The sequence below is a fragment of the Elgaria multicarinata genome, chromosome 6 (assembly GCF_023053635.1).
Source record: "Elgaria multicarinata webbii isolate HBS135686 ecotype San Diego chromosome 6, rElgMul1.1.pri, whole genome shotgun sequence".
Taxonomy (NCBI): Eukaryota; Metazoa; Chordata; class Lepidosauria; order Squamata; family Anguidae; genus Elgaria; species Elgaria multicarinata.
This window is the reverse complement of record NC_086176.1, coordinates 98656385-98670697: the sequence shown is the minus strand read 5'-3', so window position 1 is coordinate 98670697 and position 14313 is coordinate 98656385. Positions and strand designations below refer to the sequence as shown.

Sequence of the window (14313 nt, the reverse complement as noted above, 5' to 3'; positions counted from 1 at the left end):
AATGTCTGTCAGCATTTTGTTTCATAAGATGAAAGGTCATTGGTGCAAGAGGCTTGCCGAGCTATGCAGGTTTGGTAGGCTTGCCAGAGCGGGGTTTATCTCAGTCCTAGCAGCCAAAAGTGCTACTAGGTTTGAGTTGTGCACCCACTCTCACCACCTTGCATGTGATATTGCTTTTCCAGCTTGCTCTGCTGGGTATGGCTTCCATTACCTGAGCAACTCAGTTATCCACTTGTTCACACTTATGCTTGGTTGTCGCAAGTCAGACAGAATCCGGCATGCTGAAAAGGCAGATGCTGAGAGTTCCTTCTGTACAAGTGACAGAAACCATACAAGTGAAGGGGGAAGGTAGAGGAATGTGACATGAGAAAACAGCACTCATGTGTATGTATGTATGCATGTATGTATATTGCAGGAGGATTCTATGGAGTCTTGGTGGGGATAACTCCTGTGTGAAGGTGGCCTGAATGGGCATATGGCCATGTTAAGATGGAGTCTCTTGGCAGGGCCACCTAGATGTGCTACTGGATGTGTGCCAGTAGCTTATACACAGATTGACTGTGATCTGCATCTATGAATTGCTGTGTGACTTCTTAAACTTGTTTTGGATGTAAATTCTTAAAGTGTTGTGTTATTGCAAGAGCAGCTGTAATAGGTCTGTGCAGTGGTATAATAGGCAGGGAAATTGCTTAAGAATCAAAAATAAACATTTATATTTTGGTAGAAATATCAGAAACTGGTGCAAATAGAAGGTTGTTGTAATTAAATACAGAAAGAACTGGAAATGTTCTTTCTCAATGCCATATCTATCTGTCCATGCTTCCTGCTCAGGGTAGTGTAGATGGGCTTTTTCTGTTTTATTTTCACAACGACTCCATGAGGTGGAATGAACTGAGAGATACTGAGCAATTAAGTTTGTGGGGATTTAAACCCAGGTCCTCCTGATCCTTGTTTTACACCCTAGCCATTGTCCCAGAGGTGGGCAACTCCAGGAGATGCAGAGGGCATTTTGTCCCACTACCCCCCTCCATGGGTCATGCCTCTCCCCCACCCATGGCACCAAAATTTAAAATAAAATAAAATGGCATCTAGAATGGCTACAGAGCAACAACATTTTCCACCCCTGTACTATACCATACTGTCATTTTATTCCCAACAGTTGAACTAGGCTGATATCCTTATAAGGAGAATATATCATGCCAAGTGGATAATGTCATTAGCTACATAGGAGCGGTTTTTCTGTTGGCATCACAGGATTATGCCTGAACTTGCAAAAGCATCTTACATAGCTCAGAGGAAAAGCTCTTGCTGTTTCCGTAAAGCTTGTCCTTGGCTTATGATTCCAGACTTGATAGATTCCTGCTGGTAGGAGGAGCCATGCGGGAGCAATCGAGCAGCACACACAAGCTTATTGAAGAATCCTGGCTTATTGTTAATGTGCAAAGCAGCCTAATGTAGGGCTCCAGGAAAGCGCTGGTGTAGCCTGTGTTAACTCGAATCCCATAACTTAAAGCTCTTACTACAAGTAAGCTTCAGAAGAGGCATTTCAACCTTTTAGAATTGAGGGGAAACTGTGCAAAAGCCGGGAAATGGTTGGTGGCTAAGGGAAAAGGAGTGGAGCCATATAGAGAACCATGGAGGGCTGGGTTGAAATCCCAGGAGGGCTGAATTTCTCCCATGGGCCTGAGGTTCTCCACCTGCCCTAGACAGCATCCACTGATTGTTCCAATCTGCTTTTATTTAGGTCTATTTCGTAATATTGTTTGAAAACAATAGTCCTGGACTGCTGAAGATAATGGATAAAGTGTCTAAGCACAGGATTCAAAGAAAAGAAATGGACCATTTGGTATTGCAGGTGGCAGTTCTGTGTGTGGTGCTGTGTTTTAGCCGGCCTGAAAGTCAGGGTAAGTCATCCAAATGCATTCGTAGGAAGTGTATAATGGCCTTTCCCAGTCTAGTGCCCCTCAGAAGTAGTTGAACTACGACTCCCACTATTCCCAGCCATCATGGCTGTTTGTGAAAGAAAAATTGTACGCTCAACGGTGAGCCATGGGTGTCTAATGTCACGTGTAGTTTGGCCACCAGAATTGATTTGTTTAATTTAAAATGATGTTTAGGCTGTTAAGGATAGATCCCTCTCAAGGCAGTTTACAAGATAGAAGCAATACAAAACTGTGAAAAAGAAATGCATGAATAAAAATGCTATAAAATATAACTAAATATAGGGTCCAATGTTACACCAAAGCTGGTGGAAATATTTCTATGTAAATATAAAACTGCTTCACAGATTCTGAAATATTAAAGTGAGTTGTTGTTGTTTTCCCTGTTAACTATCCATTCTTTTCTCCCTAAGGTAACAGTGTACTTCAACTTACAAACCTTAATATTTCCATGGACCTTCCTCTTCAGATGCTATTAGTGGAATGGGATGTTACTGATGATTCCAAAGCAAATCTATCTGGAACAGAAGTGGTTTTTAATATCCAAGTCTATAGAACTGAAGAGAATAATATTGTCTTTTCTGTAAGTATTTTTCTGAAAAATAAGGTTCTTTAATTTATGTAATTTCCAGAATCAAGGTAAAGCGAAGGCACAGTTTTTTTATACATACACAGACCCTTCTATACTTGTAATTGAAGACACATTTTTAAGTCTGCATTAGAAACAGCAAAGCATTTGAATGCAGACTGGAGATAGCTCTTGTTCTTCGTTGGGTTCTTAAGCCAAGATTCTTAATGCAGTCTAATCACAATGCCTATTCCTTAGCCTGCCTTAAGTGCAGAGGAGTGTATTTCCTCAGTACACTTTATTCCTTACACGTCTCTATCTTTGTTTTTGATGATGCAAACATTTCTCTTGAAATTATGCTTAAACACTGGTTCAGTTCAGACAACACATTAGTCAACGCAGTGTGAAAACTCCACTCAATGTTTGAGTTTTTAGAGGGCTCTCCCCACACAACATGTTCTAACTCCACTGTTGTGTGACTGTGGGCTACCGTGGAGATAAGTAAACTCCATCATGATGTATGATTGACAGTTCCTCCACTCTCTCTCCTCCCCCAGCCCTCCCGATGGTATCCCATCAGCCATTGCTGCAAAAAAAAAAAAACAATCCTGGTGGCTCTCCTAGAATGGCACTCACTCCTTTTGCTGCTCTTGCCAGGGAACTCTGTACCCAGTGGGAAAAGTTGACTCAATGCAATGGAGAACTCACGGAGCCCGCCACACAACATACAACACAATGGTTGTGCAGGAATTCTCCTCTGCACAGCGTGGATATTCTGTATGGAGAGTTTTCTGTGTGGAGTGTTTTCCAAAAGAACTCCACCGTTACGTGAACTCCACCGTTACATTTCTCAATGGTGGTGTAAAAACTCCACTGTGGAGTTCTAAAACCACCGTTGAGAAATGTGTTGTCTGAACTGAGCCACCATCTCAGTTCAAACATTCCTCCAAAGCATGGTTTGCGCTTAGAACTCAGACAATTGTTTGAACTCCCAGATGTTCCAAAAGGCAAATTGTGGTTCAGAGCTTGCGTGCCTGACTGTTAGAGCAGCACGACAATAGAACCAGTTACCTAGGGAGGTTGTGGGCTCTCCCATACAAGAGGCATTCAAGAGGCAGCTGGACAACCATCTGTCAGGGATGCTTTAGGGTGGATTCCTGCATTGAGCAGGGAGTTGGACTCAATGGCCTTATTATATAGGCCCCTTCCAACTCTACTATTCTTTGGTTCTATGATTCTATGCCTGCTTGCATTTTCTGTCCTGTTAGCAGTTTTCTGCCCTGTTAGCAATCTGCCTCAGAAGGTTACTTCTGCCTCTGGTTTGACAGAGTTACAGTCATTTTCTTTAAACATAATTAAACATTTATGTTTAAACATTTTCTTTAAACACAATTTGGCCTGATTCTAACTGAACTCTCCCTTCCCCCCTTCTTTCATATGCAAGAGGAGTTTGAAGATGTTTCATTTTTGAAACAAACCACAGCTCTTAGTGCCTAAAAGATAGCAGAGAAGATGCCAGAGGAGCCACTCTGCGGAAGAAGCTCTATAAACAAGGAGCCACCACCGAGAAGACCTTTTCTCTGATACTGCTTTGTGCCTTACTTCAGATGGCAGAGGCACCTGGAGGAGAGCTTTGCTCAATGGTCTCACCACATGGGCAGGTTGAGATGGGAGTAAACATTCCTTCAAGTACTTGGGACCAAAGCCATGTAGCGCTTTTGTAAAAAAGAAAAAAAATGGTGTGGTTCTTGTGAACCAGAAAGTGAGGAAAGAATAAGAGCAGAGGACGAAGAGGAGTGTGACCCTGCAGCCTGGCTCCGACAGCCAAACTGCAGCTTCTCTGTGATATCTGGATGGACCGATGTGAAAGCTGTATTTCAAACATGACAGTCTTAGGGAACAAAAAGTGGAGTCCTCATCTGTCTGCAATCAGTATCACGTCTGAAGCAGCTCTGAGTCTTTCTTCCAAGTTTTAGTTTTCTCTCTTTGGATAGAAACATTGAAATCATATGAGCCCCGTGTATATATTGTCTCATTGTTCCCTGTTCCTTTCCAATTGCCTTGTTTGCATTTTGTATTTTTTAGGAGAATTATGGAACAACTCTCAATAAATCAGATCAACCTCTGAAATGGAGCTGGTATTCTGAAGTACGGTTAGAGTGTGTGATACATGGAGTAAGAGTCAGGGGCAGGGTGACACGTTCTGAACATTGGAGTAATTGGAGTCCATGGGGGAAGGTGGATGGTAAGCAGATGTTGTCAATGTAAAGCATGAAATATAACGTAGTGCAGGTTGGAGGAAACATCAGAGTTGAATACATCTCGCATAGCATTTCCAGTGAAGCATGTTTACTGCACTTACAAACTGAGCTAAAAACATAAGATATTTTCTGGTGAAATGAAAATCAACAGTTTTTAGTAAAATCATAAGAACCCACAGATATTGGGTGGAATCCAAACATTGTGTGAGCAGGCTTGATGGGACTTTTTCTTCCCCCTGGCAACCTCTGTTCTCTCTCAAAATGAACTCCAGGGGGTCCCCCTACCATCCAGAGCAAATGCTGAGGGTGCAGGTGCTGCAGGGAGGACCCATTGGCTGCTCATTCTGTTGTGCACTCCAAAATTTCCTGTTAAGAAAACATTTTATGAAGACAGACACTTTGTGTCTATGGATAATTGGGTGTTTCTTTTTGATGCCTTCAGATAAATAATTGAGGGTGCAATCCAATGCATGTATTATACAGGAAAAGGTCCTTCTCTGTCTAAACATGCATAGGATTGCATCCTGAGTCACAGGAAGTGGCTTCCATGAAAGAAATTGCAAGTAACCCACATAAACCACCCACAACACCACCATGATGCCACCTTTTGCTCCTCCTTCAAATCCCTTCTTGGGTTTCATGGAGCCTTTATCACACACACCTAGTTCCAAAGTCCTGAGAATAAGTAGGTGTCAGTGAAATAATGCATATTCTTTCCTATGTGCCTGGGCCTCCTTGTCCCTCCTTGTCTTCCCATCTCAAATGACAGATTGTAAGCCACTCAGGGCAGGTATATAACCTCCTGTGCTCTGTAAAGCTCTAGAATAATTATAAAGAATACCGATAGCACATAATGCTTATAGTAATTTCAATTTATGCCTGGTATGAGGAATCTGTGGCATTCCAGATGGTTTTGGACTACAGCTCCCATTATTCTTAACCAATGCCCATGTTGGGGCTGATGGGAGTTGGGAGTCTAACAACATCTGGAGGACCACAAGTTCTCCACCTCTGCCTGATGGCTAGGGATGGCGAACAAGTGATGTTCGAGATCGCTAGGATTCTTCGTACGTCACCTCGCCACTCGTCTCGTGCCTGATTCCTTTTTGCGATTGCTGTTCAATCTCCCAGAATTTCCTCCATAGACTAAAGCTGAGATGATTCAGGCCCTTTCTACACCTAAGGATTATCCCAGGAAAATGGAGGGATTGTCCCTGCCTGCTCCCGGGATCCCCTGTGTGTCATTTGCATGCACAGGGATGATCCCGGGACGATTCCTGGAAAAAAGGCAGGTGTAGAAATGGCTGTAGTCTGCTGAGGAATGCACAAATTAGGAAATTTGCGCAAATCGAACTGGGACTTGGGAATGAGAAGAACGTGCACGTGTTCGATAATTGATGTAAAAAAATAGCGGACAAGTGCTTGCACTGGGGGCTTCGGACAGGACATGCTTCTGTGTTTTGTGTGCAAAACCAAAATTCTCATATGTCCTTACTTATACCTAGTCAAACCGCTGGTTTATCTCGCCCAGTATATTTCATCTGATGGTGGCTTTCCGAGGCAGAGGTCTTCCCCTTCTGCACTACCTGAGAGCCAAATTTCACATCATGGGGGAAGATCTGTGATCAGGCTCTCTCTTCTATTGTTTAAAATTAGTATTACTGATTAGCAGCCCCCTGTAGCTGCTTTGGAGAATGGACAAGTGGCATCGGATTGGACAAGTGTTACCATTTTTTTCAGATTTAAAACTGGTGTGATGTCTTTTCTCTGTGTGTGTGTTTTTAAACACACTGGTCCAGTCAGGGTTCCCTCTCGCATAAAGGAAGTGCTTGAACACCGGAAAGCACTAGGTTAATGTTAAGTATTATTATATACCTTCGCTTCAACCTCCACAGTCTAACATTGTATCCAAATGCATTTCACCATACAAGCAAACTCCCACAAGACCTCTGTAGAATGTAATAACCAGAACTGAATCTTTTTTCTGTCACCTTGCTCAGGCCTGAATGCCCTGTCTGACAGCAATAGTTACATTTTCCCAAGGTCCAAGATTGCTGAAGAAGGTTCCAGTGTCACTTTTTGCTGCATTGCGAAGAAAAACAAACATGTAACTTCTTATTTATTTTACAAGATAATTAACACTCCAAGGCAACAAAGAATAACATTTACTGAAGAAAATGTTCCACGTTCACATCCAGATCCCATCCTGGTGGCTTGTAATTTCTCTGACAGCATGGACAATGATTTGACATACTTTTATGTGACCAGTAAGCATAAAATACCTGGTGTTTTTGTTGAGAAGAACATGTTTTATTCTTAAAGGCTGGTTTCATGTTTGTGATTATTATTATTATTATTATTATTATTATTATTATTATTTTATATAGCACCATCAATGTACATGGTGCTGTACAGAGTAAAACAATAAAATAGCAAGACCCTGCCGCATAGGCTTACATTCTAATAAAATCATAATAAAACAATAAGAAGGGGAAGAGAATGCACCAAACAGGCACAGGGTAGAGTAAAACTAACAGTATAAAAGTCAGAACAAAATCAAGTTTTAAAAGCTTTAGGAAAAAGAAAAGTTTTCAGCTGAGCTTTAAAAGCTGCGATTGAACTTGTAGTTCTCAAATGTTCTGGAAGAGCGTTCCAGAGCTCATATCCTAAAGCAGCGATCCCCAACTTTTGGGGACCAGTGGGCACATTTGGGAATTTGAGAAGCCACTGAGGTCACCTCCACAAAATGGCTCCCGTGGAGTTTGTGGCATTATGGCTGCTGTGAGGGCCTGGCTAGTCAAGAAGAGGTGGCAGAGGAGAGAAATAGCTAAGTGTAAACAAACAAACAATAAATACCATCAAAAGAAGAAAATTGCAATATCTTGGTCATATATATATATTTGGAAGAGTGCAGAAAGTGAAAAGCTTTGTGGAAGCTTTGGCGACCCCTGTCCTAAAGTACCACGTCTCCCATTTTATCGTGCCCTAAGATGTAACCGAGAGGTCCTTTTCTTAGTTGGAATACATAAGAGTGCCTTTCCTGACAACACCCCTGAATTGCGATAGTCAGTTGACCCATTCTCCATTTAGCTTCCACCGCCAGATAAAGACAGTTTTGTTCGGATAGGCTTGTAGTTAACCTTGGTGTTTTAAACTGACTCTTATTTAAATGAGAGAATTAAATTCTATTTCCCTTTTCTCGGGAGAGGCAGGTTAATTGTTTAATTATTGAGGATCATTTTATTGTTCTTCAGATCGTTTTGAAACTCATTTCAGTTTGCCCCTGATTGCATTTTTGACCTGTTTTTCAGCCTGTTAGAATAGAAAAAGAGTTCATTTCAAATGGGGAAAGTATGCATTTCTGTGTGTATTTTTCAAACAGGCACACTTTTTCCCATTGTCTAAAAAGCGTGAAAATGCATCTTTTTTTTTTTTACACATTTTTTGAACGTGATTGCAAATTCAGGAATTTGTGGTAATTTCTCGAAAAACAGTGCTCCTGCTCACATTCGGGATTGGGAACGTGACATGTTTGCATGATTTGTGAACAAAAATGAAATTCCTGTACATCCCTAGACAAAAAGGGTACAGAGACTTTAATGTTGTAACCGAACACCATCTGGTGCTTTTTGAATATACAAAGCTGCCTTTTACTAAGCCAGATCATTGACCCACCTAGACCAGTGTGATTTATTCTGATTGCTAGCTTTTGTTCTCCATGAATTTATCTAATCCCCTTTTAAACCCATCTAAATTGGTGGACACCGCCAAATCTTGGAGGTGTATATGCCATAGTTTAAATATGGATTGTGTGGGGGGAAAAGTACTTCCGTTTCTATGTCCTGAATCGTCCACTGTTCAGTTTCATAGGGTGATTCAGCATCATGGCTTCTAGTATTATATGAGAAGGAGAAAAACTCTTTCTATCCACATAATCCACACCATGCATAATTTTATACCTGTATTGTTAGCCATCTTTCCCCCACCCCAATTAAGTCCCAAACAGTGCTTTCTTGGAGGGTGTTGCTCCAGCCCCTTGATCATTTTGGTTGCCTTTTCCCCCCTGCTCCTTTTCCTTTTTTGAGATATTCCCCTGAGAGACATGGCTTTTCCCTGAGCGCCAACCATTTGATGGTTTCCTGGCTTTTGCATATCTCCTATTCTAAAAGGCTGAAATGCTTCTCCTAAGGATTAGTTAGTGGCAGTAAGACCTTTAACCAAAGTATTACTGGTATTTATTGTATTTATGGCTCAGGCCACTTTTGCCTTTGACCCCACCCACCACTGGATGTGCCCCTGAGAGCTTCTTTGAAATTGAATTTTGGTTTCAGATTCAAAAATGTTCCACATCTCTGTTCTCAAGGCACAATGCAAACAAGGACCATTTCTATTGAGTGTTTTTCTGTTGCTGGTGAGAAGTAAGCAGGGGTAGTGGGGTGGTGACCTATGACTCATTGGCTTGTAATTTTCTGGTGGGGATTGAAATGATGCTCTGGTCATGGATGGTGTGCATAAGAACATAGGAAGCTGCCTTATGCTGAGTTAGACTATTGGTCCATCTAGCTCAGTTCTGTCGACACTGACTGGCAGCAGCTATTTCAGACTGGATTCCTTTCCTTGCCCTACCTGGAGAAGCCAGGATCGAACCTGGGAACATCTGCATGCAAAGCACATGCGCTATCACACTGAGCTATGGCACCACCCTTAACTTTCTTTAAAAGTGTTTGTAAGAATAAAATGAAAGAAGGAAACATTATAACCCAGCCTTGTTTCAACAGGACAACCTGATATACCCAAAGATCTATCCTGCGAAACACAAGACATGGTGAACTTAAAGTGTACTTGGAACCCTGGTCAAATAGAAACTTACAATAATCTTAAAAACTGTCGAGCAAACTTCATTTTGTCTGATAGGTAAATATTCTTGAAACATTCTTAAAGTCCAGATGATGTTAAGAGAAATCCTTAGGAATTAACCATATGTTAGGCACTGTGGGATACCTTTAGAAGAAATATTCTAGGATGTTGAAGAAATTGATGGTAGAAGACAAAAACAGATTATCAGAAGGTTGGATCAAATTAATTATCTAATTAATTATTGGCACAAAGGACTTGAATGGAGGAAATCCCTTCAAGCTTTGGGTCCTGAGTTTATAGTTAGGTTCACGGTGGCCTCGGGCAGATGCAGTACTTCCTTTCTGCAAACCATCATTTGCAATTTAGGAAATGTGCATTTCCTCTCTCATCCTCTCTCTGGCACAAATTCCCCCCACCATCTCATTTGCTTTAATTGTGGTCTGGTTTTGCATCTGCTCTGATGCTAAACATATTTGACGATTAATAATAACAACAGCAACAGTTGCTGTAAACATGAATGAGAGGGTACTATTGCCCTCATGTCCTGCTTGTGGGTTTCCCATGGGCAGCCTGTTGGCCACTGTGTGAACAGAATGCTGGACTAGATGGACCCTTGATGTGATCCCAGCATGGCTCTTCTTATTAACTACAGTTGATACTAACTAGCATTCTTGCTTTAAACAGAATATGAAACCAGACTTTGAAGTGGACTTGTAAAACCCTGGTTAAGGGGGAATTTTAAACCCTGGTTAACAATATAAGGACATAAAAGAGCCATGCCGGATTAGACCAAGGGTCCATCTAGTCAAGCATGCTGTTCATATAGCAGACAACCAGCTGCCCACAGGAAAACCACAAGTAGGGCACAAATGCAACAGCACTCTCCCACCCATGTTCCCCAGCAACATAGGCACACTGCCTCTGATACTGGAAGTAGTGTATAGCCATCAGGACTGGTAGACATTGATAGCTTTCCCCTCCAGGAATTTGTCTAACCTCCTTTTAAAGCCATCCATTTTGGTTGCCATCAGTACGTCTTGTAGACAAATTATTTATTTATTTATTTATTTAGCACCATCAGTGTACATGGTGCTGTACAGAGTAAAACAATAAAATAGCAAAACACTGCCTTTTATATTATGGTTTTATACTGTTGTTTTATACTTTGAATGGTTTTAATTTTTGTGAACCGCCCAGAGAGCTCTGGCTGTTGGGTGGTATAGGAGGAGGGCCAGGATCTCTTCTCGATCCTCCCAGAGTGCAGGACACGGAATAATGGACTCAAGTTAAAGGAAGCCAGATTCCAGCTGGACATCAGGAAAAACTTCCTGACTGTTAGAGCAGTGCGACAATAGAATCAGTTATCTAGGGAGGTTGTGGGCTCTCCCACACTAGAGGCCTTCAAGAGGCAGCTGGACAAGCATCTGTCGGGGATGCTTTAGGGTGGATTCCTGCATTGAGCAGGGGGTTGGACTCGATGGCCTTGTAGGCCCTTCCAACTCTGCGATTCTATGATTCTATGAAATGCAATTAAATAAATAAATAAAATAGTTAAGACTGGTGAGGGAAGGGAGGGAGGTATTCACAACAGGGTGGTGACAAAGTTTGCATTTCAAAACACTGGTTTCTATATTTCTACTGTGAAGCTTTAACTCTTCACTGATATCCTTTTTCTCACTGAAAAGAAGAATAAACTGAGTCCTTTTTTACCTTTTACCTTCTGTTTCCAAAGGTCTTCTTCGAAAACGTATTGCAATTGCAGTGACATGTGCCAAAATTCATGCTCATTTGAGATTGGAGAACAAGTGTTATACAATTTAAGCCTGACATACAAAAATTGTCTTGGGCAGAAAGATACTCACCTGTTTTTTGATGTAACCAACAGAGGTTAGTGTTTGTTTTCTCCACCAGTATTTTGATACTGCAAGTGGGTCAAAAATGTTGAATTAAAATATAAGTAATATCTTGACATCTCCAAAGCATTGAGCAGTACATGCTCTAGTTCTACACTGTGTAGAAAATTATAAGACAGGCTGAAATCCCAAGTTGCTAGATCTCAACAAGCACGATCTCTCCACCCACCCCGCCCATCTTATTCACTCAGTGACTAAAGGCTAATACTGTCTTTGACACTAACAGAAGGAAAGCAAATGACGACATAGTTAAATGCTTTTGTTAATTTAACAGATGAAAATGCAGAACCCCCAGTGCTCTGAATTGCTCCCCTGTTTTTCCCCATTTTGACATGGGTTACCCACTGGTGCCATCAAAGCAGGATTTGGGGGCAGATGTCCTGAGCAACAACAACAGAATGAGCAGGAGGGCCCCCAAACACAGCAGAGCTGACTTACCATATTTTGTAGTCAGTGAAGTATAACACACTACTATCTAAATGAGGCTCACAAGACCATTAAATTGAGAGTCTAAAACTGACTCCATCACCAGGGCTGCCAAAGATCCAAGTTTTAGGGTCCCTTTGGGCTGAACAATTGCAACAAAGTTAGAGTGGCATAGCCCAGAAGATTGATCTCCAAATATTTGAATGAGGATGATCAGGGGTCTGAAAACAAAGCCATATGAGAAGAGACTGAAAGAACTGGGCATGTTTAGCCTTGAGAAGAGAAGACCGAGGGGGAGACATGATAGCGCTCTTCAAATTCTTAAAAGGTTGTCACACAGAGGAGGGCCAGGATCTCTTCTTGATCCTCCCAGAGTGCAGGACGTGGAATAATGGGTTCAAGTTACAGGGAGCCAGATTCCGGCTGGACATCAGGAAAAACTTCCTGACTGTTAGAGCAGTGTGACAATGGAACCAATTGCCTAGGGAGGTTGTGGGCTCTCCCACACTAGAGGCATTCAAGATGCAGCTGGACAGCCATCTATCAGGTATGCATTTTAAGGTGGATTCCTGCATTAAGCAGGGGATTGGACTCAATGCCTTATAGGCCCCTTCCAACTCTACTATTCTATGATTCAACTCTAGCAGGGGGTTGAAGTCAAAAACATCTGGAGATCTACTTTCTTCATACCCAAGGCGTAGCATACCAGGAATGTTCAGGTAGCAGAAATCACTACAACTTAAATGGTAATGTTGATTTGGGTTGACTGGAATTCAAAGCAGTCCATCCTTAGCAGTGAAGGCTAAATAAAAATGGGTTTCATAGGTATCCAGCTTCTCTCTGTTTTGAACAGAAACAGCTGTCTCTACTGATGGGTACTTCCTCAAGTCTTGATTGGGACGGGATTTCTCAGCAAAAGTGACAAATGCTCAGAAATGCACAGACTTCCTGTTTGTTCCCTTGCCTTACTTTTGCCGCTCCAGTGCAGCAGAAGGATGTGAGATTCTTTACTTCCCTCCTCCGGGTGCTTGGCCACGAACCAGATGCCCGGAGGGCTGGGAAATGCAATAGGCTCTGTCCTGCTGCTGAAGCTGCAGGAGCCAGTTAAGTGGGTGAGCAGGTGGATGGGTAGAAAGAGAAAATTAGTTGATTTCTTAGTTGGCTTGGATTAATACCTGAGCTGGAGAAGCAGTTCGTTTTTACACCTGCCTTTTTTTCCAGGGATCGTCCAGGGATCATTCCTGTGCATGCAAATGACACACGGGATCCCAGGAGCAGGCAGGGACGATGCCTCTATTTTCCTAGGATAATCCTTAGGTGTAGAAAGGGCCTCTGTGTATGTCTGTGTGCAGGGTGAAAGCTTTGTAATGCCCACCTTGTATTTGAGGTGGGCATTCCCTCCTGTCCATTCCTCTGCAGCTCTTCGTGCCTTCCAAAATATCCTCTGGGGGGGTACCCCAGTCCTCTGCAGCTGATTTTGAGGGAGTTGCGGGATGGAGAGGGAGTCACCCCCCCCCCTTCGCTATTACTGATGTAAGGTGTTCAGTGGTGGGAGGGTTTAATTGGATACACACACACCCAGTGTTGATAATCCAAGCCTGGGGTTTTACAAACTTCAATGATATTTCTAGTTTTGATCTGGTGTTCTGTGAAGAGTTTAGTGAGGTGCTTCTAAGCGAGAGCCAGTAAGTTCAATTTTAATTTTCTAAAATTTTCTAAAATTTTATTTTTATTTTTCTGGATTGTAAGCCATTCAGGTAGGGAGTTCTTTTAGTGTTTTTCTCTTTGTACAATGCAATGTACGTTTATGGTGCTTTATAAATTGATGATGATAACAACAACAACAACAGTGTGGTGGGACTTGGGAAATCTGGGTTCAAGCTTCCTCTCAGCTATAAATCTCATTGAGTGAATTTGGGCCAGTCATTGACTCTCAGCCTAATATAACTTAAAGGGTTGTTGTGAGGTTAAAATGGAAAAGAGGAGGATTATGTAAGCTGCCTTGGTTTCCTTGGAGGAAAAATGGCAGGATATAAATGTTATAATAAATAAACAATTTTTTTACTACCATTACTATACAAGTTATTTGAATTTCTCTTTCAGAAGTTTTTATATTCATTCTTTCTTTTTAAACCAGTTCGTCCTGAGGTCCCGTCTCATCTCTCAAGTTCTAAAAATGCTACCAGCATCCAGTTGTACTGGCATATAAACTGTATAAAGGCAATGCCATTTCTATTGTGCCAAATTTACATCTCTTCTCCTGGTGTGGAAGATGAACAGGTAAGAAGCATCTGTTATTAAAATAAAGATGTATGTGCCTTTTTCCACCCTTTCCTTTTCAGGAGGAC

At 41.9% G+C, this 14313-nt stretch overlaps 1 protein-coding gene across 1 annotated transcript in view; it reads left to right on the top strand.

The window, feature by feature from the left end:
* The first annotated feature begins 278 nt into the window (after positions 1 to 278).
* OSMR (oncostatin M receptor) overlaps positions 279 to 14313 on the top strand; it is a 32246-nt gene continuing 18211 nt past the window's right edge. Inside the window, exons 1-7 of the mRNA XM_063128791.1 lie at positions 279 to 348; positions 2354 to 2523; positions 4594 to 4753; positions 6770 to 7036; positions 9548 to 9683; positions 11359 to 11513; positions 14103 to 14245. Coding sequence (XP_062984861.1) covers positions 279 to 348; positions 2354 to 2523; positions 4594 to 4753; positions 6770 to 7036; positions 9548 to 9683; positions 11359 to 11513; positions 14103 to 14245 — 1101 coding nt within the window. The remainder of the gene's footprint in view (positions 349 to 2353; positions 2524 to 4593; positions 4754 to 6769; positions 7037 to 9547; positions 9684 to 11358; positions 11514 to 14102; positions 14246 to 14313) is intronic.